Raw genomic sequence first — 12,214 nt, forward strand, 5'->3', positions numbered from 1 at the left:
TCTGGTGTTAGGTGTTTTTTTTCAACTTCACTTTAGCGTGTAGGTGAGCTCCCGGGGCTCAAACCGGAGTGTTGCTAACACTGACCCTAGCACGACCAGTGCTCCGCAGAATTTACCACCGGATCGGAAACGCGACCCACTGAGAAGATGTGGCGAGAAACTCAGTGGGCTGTATCTATGGGTTAATTTAGTCGTCGAGCCCTTCGTCGCAAGCGACGGGCTCGGTGAGGACAGTGACCGGTGCTTGAGGTGTTAGGTGTTTAGCCCGTAGACTTCAAAAACATCAATGCCGTCTCCCGCCTTGAACCATAAGTTGTAAGTATCAGTTTTATACTACAACGACCGTAAACCGAAACGAATTACTGCTTTGCGGCAGAAATAGGCAGTGTGTTGGTACATACCCGTGCAGGCTCACAAGAGGCCCCATTACCAGTAAAAAAACATATTTCGTGTCTCATATGTGTTAGTTAAATTTATTTAGTCACAATGTTAATAAAGGTGGCCTTATCAAGCGATACCAGCTTAAGCACACATGTAATTTATATTTTATACGTAGACACTCAGGAATGTGTTACTGATTAGTATTACAAGGTCGATAGAAATCATTTTATTCTTCTTACGGACTTAAATATAATAAATAATGACGCTTCCATAATGTATTAACAATTAGAACAATAATTAAAATAGTTCAATGACCCGTTTGCGTGAATCGCAAAGCAGTTATACCTTTAATCGACAAAGTAATTGCACCTTATGAGTGAGTGTTGATTTAATGAAGTGCTTTCCAACACTTTCAGATCACAAAAGAGATTTGTGAAAGTTATGTTGGCAACAACATTCATTTTGAAGCGAAATTTGATGCTAGGGAAACCCACGACAATATTCGTGCATTTAAGGTAACCTTAAGTAGGTATTTCCTAAATAGGCAGTGTGTTGGTACATACCCGTGCAGGCTCACAAGAGGCCCCATTACCAGTAAAAAAACATATTTCGTGTCTCATATGTGTTAGTTAAATTTATTTAGTCACAATGTTAATAAAGGTGGCCTTATCAAGCGATACCAGCTTAAGCACACATGTAATTTATATTTTATACGTAGACACTCAGGAATGTGTTACTGATTAGTATTACAAGGTCGATAGAAATCATTTTATTCTTCTTACGGACTTAAATATAATAAATAATGACGCTTCCATAATGTATTAACAATTAGAACAATAATTAAAATAGTTCAATGACCCGTTTGCGTGAATCGCAAAGCAGTTATACCTTTAATCGACAAAGTAATTGCACCTTATGAGTGAGTGTTGATTTAATGAAGTGCTTTCCAACACTTTCAGATCACAAAAGAGATTTGTGAAAGTTATGTTGGCAACAACATTCATTTTGAAGCGAAATTTGATGCTAGGGAAACCCACGACAATATTCGTGCATTTAAGGTAACCTTAAGTAGGTATTTCCTAAACTATATTTTATTATACAAAAAACGGGTCCCTTTATATTACTTTGACTACAATAACAATGCAGACTCACAGATAGAAGGTTCTATGTCCAAACTTTTTAATCAAACGTAAGTTGAATGAATCTGAAATTTAGATTACTTAAGCGTTTATCTAGAAAAAATTATACGAAACCTAAAAAGATAAATTATTACCCAATTCAGCTTGTTTTAATCAACATTAATTTTAAATTTCACGGCATAATAATTTGTGTATGATAAACAAATCTCAATGGTTTTTTTGAAGACTCTTAAAACGCTCAGTACTGGAAATGAATTTATGTATCTATCTACGAGTCTATTGATCTCACCGTTTCAGCGCCCTGGGGCATAATGCTCCTCTGTAGCTTCTGCACAGGATAAGTCTGTCTCCATCCGAACAGCCTCACCAGCTTGTCAGCCACATCTTCACATCGCGCTGTCGATTCCTTCATTTTAATTCACTTCACCATTCACTGTTCACTTCGGTTCACTAAATTATACGCTCAAACGCCAATCAATTATTAATCTTACGACAACGTTTTCACTGTGAAAATTAATTATCCGTTCTGTCACTCCCCTAGTTTCACAATTCATTATACAAATTATGTGCCGATAACTGTTATCTAACTAGCTAAATAAGCAAACATCTCAAGACTCACAAATGTGGGTTTAAAAACGTAATTGCGATACAGCGCGCGACGCTTTCTGCGGTCTCCACAATGCTCCGTTATCGCTGCCATCGCGTTATCTGGCTATCACCGCCCCACCATACCTAAGTAAGTACCTTCACTTCCACACAGAAACACGTCTGCTCCATCCACAATCTTATTGCACTACTAGCAAAATTGCAACAGTAAAAATATTGACAACGAGGCAATTATTCGTTTGCTTAATTAGGCAAGTTCCAAACCAAAAGACAAAGAAGGAATATCGACGAAGAAGCACAATACTCTATTAACGCTAATTAGAATGTACACGACACACTCTTGTCCATAAGTAAGTAGAGCGAGTAGAAAGGAAGGGTATCGTGTTTCGTTTTTTTTTCACGATTTGATTTGTCATGTAAAAAAATAAATAATTCACTACACACATAGATAATGTTAAATTACAATTTTAGATATTTTTTTGAAGATCAAAGCAGTAGAATGTTTGCTTTTACTTTCGAATATTTTAATTACACATTATAATCGCATAATGCTTCTCATGTGAGCCGAATGTGTGCATTGTTTTAAGAATGCACGAAATATACGTTATAATTTCTGAAACCCTAAACTTAGGTTTATTTTATTAGCGCATGAATATATCACAAAACATGCAGAAATAATTACCACATTATTCATATTGCCATTAGCGCATTGCCAGCAAATCGTTGGCTTGCCGCTTCGCTTGTAGTCACGCACGTAATGTTTAGCTATGGAAATGAATATATTGTCGAAACCGATGGCCTATACTCTATCCACATACTGTACTTTAACCACGTACCTGCAATTAGACGGTGCTTATGGTACCTTGAAACTAATCGTAATAAACATGTATCTTCTGTCGATGGAACACACGCACGAACAATTATTAATTACACGCGATTTGAGGCACCTAGCTATCCGTAAGTGAGGGTAATGAATCTCATTCAAATAAAAGGTTTTTGGAATATTCTTACGCAATATTTAAATGAGCAGGAGCAATGGATTTTACTAGAGAATTATAAAGATGAAATTTTAAAACGTAGGTCAGTAACATAAATATTACAAGTTGAACAAATATAAAATTCAAGAACCAAAAAAGCAGAGACGCTTTTACCAGTATATATCAGATCTGGATATCTAGAACTATTATAACATCAAGAAAAATCTACAAAACCACGACAATAATTACATGCACTGATAAGAGAGCTCCAAGTGAGTAATAGGTGCAACAAATAAACATATTCAGCATTACATAAAAATTAAATTTTAAGGATCCAATTCGGAATATATGGTACTTTTCATCCAAACAGTATTTCAATTTAAGCCCAATTATTTGTGAGTCTTGACGATCCGAAGCCGTTAATGGCTTATTAGTTCCATGAATAGGTAAGTAAGGAAGACACATTACAGGAATGAAAACTTTGCGGAAAACTTAACAAGGGCAACGTCATTCCACTATCCACTGTCATCTAAAACTTTACCACGAAATCCGGCGGTGCAGGTTTTGTGCAAATACAAAATACCTAACTAACATTGGTATGCAATTTCACTGATCACAACGACTTATCACAAGCAGCTGTTTAGGTAACACTGAACGCATTTACGGAAAACGAAAACGTAAAATATGATCTTCGACACCGCCATATTATTCGACACTAATAATGACACTAAATCATGGTACCAAATATCTTATTATATTTAAATCGATGTAAACAAACTGGAGGCTGCGCGGCAAGCAACTGGTTTAGTTTTCTGCGCGTGCGCCGGTCGGCTGTCGCCTCGCGTTATTCGAAGTGGGGAGGGAGGACACAGGTCACGTCTCCCCCCGGCCTCTGCGAGGTAGACGGGCCATTGAGAGGTGCTCGCACTCGTGTAAACAATCGTTCCACCTGTGCAACCACGAACATGAATTGTTGAAATTTTATAATCAAATGCAATGCGTTCGATAGTGTGCACGATAATCAATATGCACTAGGGCATTAAGCATTACTAGGTATTACGTATTTACTAGGGTGTTCTGAGAAGTGGAATAGGCTAATATCGCTATCCTGTTTTTAAGGGTAGATAGGTAGGTGGGCACTTTTGCAACGATAATGAACTTTGGGAATCGCTAGCACCAGGAATACTGTGAGTGCGTCTGCTTACTGGTGGTAGGACCTCTTGTGCGTCCGCACGGGTAGGTACCATCACCCTGCCTATTTCTGCCGTGAAGCAGTAATGCGTTTCGGTTTTAAGGGTGGGGCAACCGTTGTAACTATACTTGAGACTTTAGAACTTATATCTCAAGGTGAGTGGCGCATTTACTTTGTAGATGTCTATGGGCTCCAGTAACCACTTAACGCCAGGCGGGCTGTGAGCTCGTCCACCAACCTAAGCAATAAAAATAAAAAAAATCGAAATGAAGCATCCGAACTTTAATTAAATTCAGAGGTTAATCATTACTAAGTCTAGTCAGAGCCTGTCGCGTTTCAGTTGGAACTGGCATTAACAACTTCCTCGAGGGTGGGTGATGTGAGCCAGGAAAGGGTCAGTGGCGCGGAGAAATCAACGGAGCGGTAAGACTAGCGCGGATGCATTAACCGGAACGGCTACGTGGGGTGTCCACCGTCCAACCACCTTACAATAAATGACGTAAATTTAGTTCCATAATATCTTCGGTCTTATTCTTCGGGCGATTTCATATTGAAATTACATATTATAATAGAATTCAAATGCACAATTGGACTGTCCCAAAAATCGAGTTATTATCGAAAAAAAATATAACATCAATGACATCAGAGAAGATTTTTTATACCTCTAACCATTTCTTATACCTAAGAATTGTGGACCAACATTTTTTTTTTATTGCATAGATGGGTGACGAGCTCACAGCCCACCTGGTGTTAAGTGGTTACTGGAGCCCATAGACATCTATAACAATTACGTTGCGCCACCCACTGAGATATAAGTTCTAAGGTCTCAAGTGTAGTTAAAACGGTTGCCCCACCCTTCAAACCGAAACGCATTACTGCTTCACGGTAGAAATAGGCAGGATGGTGGTACCTACCCGCGCGGACTCACAAGAGGTCCTACCATCAGTAAATATGGTACAACATGGCTGTAAATGATCACTGTCGCTCATGGACTTAAGCAATGCCAGGAACACAGTTTACCGCTGATCGTCCTAAAATTATCTTTATAGGATAAGTCATAGTCAAGGTCCGCAGGAAACAACGAGCAGGCGAGTTCATTCTAGCCGGAAATTCGATAAACCTGTTTCGTAAAAGACAAATGTATGTCGAACTGGCGACCTCCACTTTCTTGAGCTAGTTCTTTTACTTTCCCGTCATTCGTATAGTCACCCTGTTTTATATCAGACTAGCTGACCAAAATTAGCCAAATCGGTTCAGGCGTGCTCGAGTTTTAGCGAGACTAACGAACAGCAATTCATTTTTATATATATAGATAGATGTGATCCAACTTTAAGCCCTGTCTTCAGCTTTGGTTGTAACGCACTGTGAACCCGCACCTTTGGCTGCCGTAATCCTCCTTTGGCTCCGATTTCAAAGCAATCTGTAGGGCGCAAAAGCTTGTACCAACCGAGAATCGACTTGATGTTGTTATGGGCGGCTTCATTCAGGTTAAATTGTTTATAGGCTCCGAATACCATTTCGAATATAGAAGCGCATTCACATTCATTCTATTCGTATATTTTAACGTTAAACTTCAATGATTAAAAACATTAAAACATAATGAAAAACTATGAAATTTGGATGGAAACTATGGATTCCTTTAATATTATTACTTTTGAATACGCTTTAATTAGCATCATACGTATGTACATAAGTACGTAACGGAATCTTTGAGCATGATTTTGACCACCTTCAAAAGTCTGATTAACTCGAAATTTGGCATACTTATTAAGGACCGATGACAATTCAATATTTTAAACAGTTTGATCCATTATCCTTACTAGGATTATAAGGATTAGCGATTGTTTGTTTTCCTGAGACCCGGAGTGTCTGCATCAATAGTTATGAAGATTTTATGAACAGATATGAATTTAAAAAAGGGTTATTTTGATAATATCCTGAAAAGCACCCCACGCTTTTTTTACAATAAAATCATTTTTAATTCAAATTTATTAAAGATTTATTTCTATTTTTTAATTACATTTTCTAGAAAAGCGTATTTATTTAGTTTTCTATTAATGTGTTAAACATGCCGGTGAAATTCTATACTACTAGCGTCATCTATCTTCATTCATTAACACTTTATATAGATTGAGATATTCCGAGATTCTATTTTCATCAATTTTCAGGACAGTTTTTACCATATATAAAATATAATATTAAATAAGCTAAATATTATGAAGAAGTACCTTCATAGTTACGTCCTTAATTGTCAAAGTTTCATTTTATTTTACAGAATTCCTACAATAGATGGCGCTTTCCTTTTTTTAAATTCTTTCTTGTTAATTGTTGCTACGGTATTTGATAACAATTTTTTGTTAGATACTGAGTTATATGCTAAGATAGTTTTAGTTAGATTGCTTTGAAAATATCAGCTACTTAAACTATGGTCGAATACTTAACTGTGCTTAATCAATTTCAAATTCATTTTATTCGTATCTTTCAATATTTAATTGCGAATTCAGACTGTTTCCAAAAAACGTTGAAACACACTAATATACGTCGGTAAATATTGCCTATCGTTAACTTTTAAATTGTATACTCCAAAAACGACTCGGGGTCGACATTACATACATGTCTAACATTATAATAATTTTTATGGTCGGCTTATTTCGACACATTCGATATGGACTAATTTGATGCATAATTAACAACTACTACTTGACCTCTGCAACCCGTTTGGAGAACAGATTTCGCCACCGTAATATCTAATTGATTTTTTTATACGATGTACCTATATACGTACGCATACGTATCATCTCTAATTTTAGGCATTAGATACAAAATAATATGAATAAACTTATTTAAAAACGTATGAAACCCTGTCTCACAGAGTTTTTGTTCCCATCGTCATAATTTCTATCCTGAAACCTTTCAAATACTTCAACTTAAGTAGGTTTCGTTGGGCAGTACGTATATGTAACATAGCAGGTTACAATTCTATAAACCTTGTATGGGATTACTTACAAAGTGTGCTATTAGTTGACAAGTTAACTATCGGTATTCGTAAATTAAAGGCGTTTAGATAAAACGCCTCGAGTCGAACTAAAACTGGATTGTAATGTGTAACAAAGTTGATTGACCTAGAAATTCATTTTGATGTCAGAGCTGTTGGTTAGTGTTGAATTAAGGTACTTAATAAATTAAGAAAATTTGTATATATAAACCTTTTACAAGAACAAAATAAGCGTTCCTTCCTTAAATAATCAAGTTATGTTTTTTTTTACTAACATACCTATTGACATAGTGGCCTAGTTAATTAAACACGCGACTTTAGTATTATACTTAGTTGTATTTTGTATACTCTCCGGGTTTTTTTTTTAATTTTTACTACTATTCTACATTCTACACATTTATACATTAACTTGTCGTAGATTTCCCAAGTCGCGTGCTAATTTTAAAATCACTGTAGTTCGTACGAAACGCATTTAACAAATTTGAAAATGCAATAAACACTAAATCACTCAACATCCACTTTTTGTAGGAGAAAAGAGGTACCGATAAATTACCCGCACGTGAACAAAGATTTTCCACGGTCCTATTTCCAGAAGTTTCTAATGAAAGCGATTTCCCATTTGTTGCTCTCCGGAACGATGGTGGCAATTACAAACACCATAATCATCAGATATACACAATATGTAAACATATCTCTGAGTTACTGTCATGCAAAAATCAAAAATTGCTGCTTTTCACGCCCTTCTTGAGTCCAATAATGTTATGATTACATTTGAATGCTTTGATTAAGTACTGTTTCTTAATAAATATATTTTCGGAGCGATTTATGACAGAACTATTAACCGATTCGTTGAATCCGAATATAACTCTAAATTCAGTAAATTATCAGTGTTTTAAACTCCCGCAAATCAACCATGATTCGGCTCTTACATTTGCAAGGTTAACGACCGCCTCCGTCTGCTGAATTGGACCCTTACGTGTTGAATTGGACACGTTGGAAGTTCACCTTGACGTTTCTAACAAATGTCCTCCAAATCAGATGTTCCGTTCACGAGCTAGGCAATAGGATTCAATCGCAATTTGCATACAAACTGTTATACGTTGTTATTAAAAGTAAGCAGTTGTTATTTTTCACTACTAGCTAAAATTCTATGTAACATAAACTGTCAGTTCTTTGAGCCATAAAAGTTGGTGTATTAATACTTTTTTTTTTAATAGGTAATAAAAGAATTGTTTCCTTACTGAATGTACACGTACCGCCACAAATAGAGAGAGATGGAGAAGTATCTCAAAAGCCGCAACCCAGTAATAAGACATACGTAACCACGACTATTCCGCCAGGAGTGTATGACTGAGAAGAAGAAGAAGAAAAATAATTTAACACAAATCAATTCATACAGTAGAATAAATCTTCCAATATGCTTGAAGGAGGCACAGTTCCCAAAATACTGGCTGCGCTACTTCGTTGGACAGCCAGACTCGCTCTCTGTGCAAAGTACCAGCCAGCCTTAGCTTCACGTGTAGCCTTCCTCAAGCGTTTGGAGATTTCTGATAAAAATTCTTTGCTTCAGGGCTCCAAGGACCCGTCGTCTCAATCGCGAAAGGCGATAAAGAATAAGTTGGTGTATATTAATAATTGTGTCCCACAAGAGACCTTTAGTTGTTGCAAGTTGAGCGGAAATTGCTGTGACCGGAAATGACAATATCCATTTAGGGTAATTAAAGAAAACCATACCGATATAAACTTCGAACATAGCTTTATGTGCTCGCCAAGTAATCGATTTATTTAAATACATTTTTACATTTTGTACTTCGTTTTCTTAATTACATATTTTCAAAAAAAAAACTTAAATTCGGTTGACAAAAGGGGAGTATTTGATTGTTTCATCTTACTTGAAGACAAAAAAAAATATCACAACTCATCAATGGTTTCCTTACTAAACAAAAACAAAAAGTCAGTTGACAAAATTGTACCGATATGTTTGTTTGCATATTTTGTCCATCGATTTTAAAAGTTTTCTTCAGGTACTGTTAATATGGTTTACTCGTTTTACTCATTTTATATCCGAATTGAAGAAACGAATTGCATTACACCTGGACGGACCCTAATCTGTTGTGGAGTTAGTACTGGTACACAATTTAAATGTCGGTTAACTACTTACCCGTGAATATTTTATCGTACAGGATGTTCAACGAGGAGTGAAGTAGCGTGGGATCGAAAACGAGAGTTAAAATGCAGGTTATATTTTATATAGGTACCTAGACTTCTGGCATTACACTTTCGACGATAAAAAAAAAGACCAGAAAATTCTGTTCTTGTTGCTTTATAAATGAAAAGTTCTAGGCAACGTTTGAAAATATGATTCATCGGGTTCATGGCTTTAGTTGTACGTACTATTTTTAATTAAATAACCGGACAAGTTTTTTTTTTTTTTAAATGGCCACTGAAATCAAATGAAGTGCGCCCTAGTCTGTTGAATGAACACAATTTCAAACGCAAAATGTATATAATTAAGTATCAATATTAACAACGTGCGACATCATTCGTAGTTGTTATATTTTGAAATTATTAGATTTTACATAAAGATTAAAAATTTCAATCATAAAATACACAATATGTATTGAAAATGAAATGTATTTATTTTTAAACGACCCTTTTTTGTTTTGAGAAAGGATCATTATCCCAATTTTAATTTTAGGCCTTGCTCGTAATGAGTTTATCGGTACTTACGAGCTTAGACAATATTTTTCGAATGTCTTATCTTTATAGGATAAACAAACTGTACCAAAAAACGGAGCTGATAACATTAAAGATATGCGGTCGAAGCCTTAATTGAATTTTATAAAGATTGTCCCAAATTTGGCAGCGGACTCCATGTCTGTTTCACGGCAGAGCTAGACAGGATGGTGGTACAGAGCTTTTTTTTAGGAACGTAGTATAAAGACTTTTTGCTTTACAGCAATAGAAAATGTCATTACGAATAACCGTTATTTCAATGTTTCCAAGCTACTTGTACTTTTAAAATTCAATCACAGTCTGTTTTAGTCCTTTGTTTGGTATTAACAGTCAAGTGGAGACAATAGGCGAGAATCACAGTCTGAATTATTACTGGTGGCCCGGAGGCCTTTCCGGATTCACCAGGAGATACAGAGCTACAATATATTTTTATCACCAGTAATAGAAAATTAAAGTTCACATCGTTACATTTATTTATTTAGAAGCAGAATATAACTACATTATCTTTTTCCTTCAGTGAATAATTATTTATCGAAGTTATATCAAGTACATTTCGTAACAGACTGCAGGTCGTTGATGGCTGATGGTCGCTTCAATCTACGTCTTATTCGAACGCTCGAGGTAGGCTTCAACAATACAGACGCACAATATACGTCAGACCTTGAGAATTCTATCGCCTCTTTGAAATAGAGCTCATAGGTGCATCTTGTCAACGCGTTTACACAAACTTGAATTGTTTAAAAAAGAATCGGATCCTGTATTTGATAATTCCGATGACGGCTGTGATGAAGAAATAACCATTTCAGATTTAACAGAAAAGTCATCAACCCCGTTCATCACTTCTAAAAGTAACAGCAAAATTTGCATGTTGCAGCAAAAGTTGTATTTGTATTCATAGTAACATTTAGAATAAAATCGCAATTTTTACACTGCAATTACTAAAAAGAAGAAAAATAACATGAGCACGATGAAATTAAAAAATTATAATATAAATAGGTACAAAGGAAGGAAGGAAGGAAGTCGAACGAAAAATGAACAGTTAAGTTGTCACAATAACACAATACGCAGCTCGTGAAGCAGGACCCACACAATAGAGCACGCGGGTAGTGTTTCAATGTTCATAATGCTACCAGATCCTTTGTTCCTTTAACCTTTAAACACATAAAATATCGTATCAACAACTAGCAAAATGCTGACCTAAATCATAAAGCTTGAACACGTGGAATATTTAAAATATTGCTCCTTCGTGCTTTAATTTTAAAAATTCAAAATAATTAAATGACATAATTCGGCGTGAATTTTCAAAGAGTTAAGACGTTTTAATCATAAAGGCCACGGCGGAGTCGAGACACAAATGAACGCCCATCTTAGGTCGAAATCTCAGTTGCATCACGTCATTTCGGATCCTCCCGATCCACTAACGGTGCTTTTAGGTACCTCAAGCACCGGTCATCGTTCTCGTCGAACCTCGACGAACCTTGCGATGAAGGGCTCGACGAGTAAATTAACCCTCAGACACAGCCCACTGAGTTTCTCTCCGGATCTTCTCAGTGGGTCGCGTTTCCGATCCGATGGTAGATTCTGCGAAGCACGGCTCTTGCTAGGGTTCGTGTTAGCAACGTCAAGTTTGAGCCCCGTGAGCTCACCTACTAGTTAAAGTTACGCTGATATAGCCTCTCAAGGGTCTCAGCTTAGGTAGGGAAAAAAAAAATCAGTTGCATTAGAATTACTGTCTCGCCCTTCAGACCCAACCACATAGTTATCTCTCCGTAGCCTCAGGCTTTGTTGCTTCACGGCAGTAATAAACATAACAGTAGTAACAACTTATGCGTTCCTACACCATACGAAGAGCACCTGATTTACGCACTAACCACAAGTCCAGTGTGCTTAGTGCGAGTTTTTTTACGTTCTCGATAGCGTAAAAGTTAACTCCAATTTGTATGGAGTTGGAGCGTTTTGCCTACGATGGTCGCTAGGGGCGCTGTTCCAACTGCGTACAAATTTGAGTTAACTATTACGCTATCAAAAACGTTAGAAAACTCACACTAAGCACACTGATCATAATCCTACCTAAAAACGAGGCTAACATAAAAAATGTTTGTTGTTAAAAAATTCAAATAAATTATACAATCTAATTACGTACCACATATGTTTTTACATTTTTCATACTTGTTATTATCGACATTTG

The 12,214-nt window shown here is 36.3% G+C and overlaps 1 protein-coding gene across 8 annotated transcripts in view; it reads right to left on the reverse strand.

Moving 5' to 3' along the window:
• Positions 1–12,214, reverse strand: part of LOC101741262 (partitioning defective 3 homolog) — a 55,275-nt gene that overhangs the window by 32,894 nt on the left and 10,167 nt on the right. Inside the window, exons 1-2 of one of the 8 annotated variants that reach the window (XM_062670526.1) lie at positions 3,845–3,931; positions 1,810–2,024 (exon numbers count right to left, since the gene is read on the reverse strand). The exons of 2 other annotated variants lie outside the window; for them this stretch is intronic. In XM_062670526.1, the coding sequence (XP_062526510.1) occupies positions 1,810–1,932 (123 nt within the window). In that variant the 5' untranslated portion in view covers positions 1,933–2,024; positions 3,845–3,931. Of the gene's footprint in view, positions 1–1,809; positions 3,323–3,571; positions 3,932–12,214 lie in introns of those variants that run through there. 5 more of the 8 variants (XM_038013426.2, XM_038013427.2, XM_062670525.1 and 2 more) reach the window with 5 other exon arrangements.

This window comes from Bombyx mori, chromosome 10, assembly GCF_030269925.1.
Source record: "Bombyx mori chromosome 10, ASM3026992v2".
Lineage (NCBI taxonomy): Eukaryota > Metazoa > Arthropoda > Insecta > Lepidoptera > Bombycidae > Bombyx > Bombyx mori.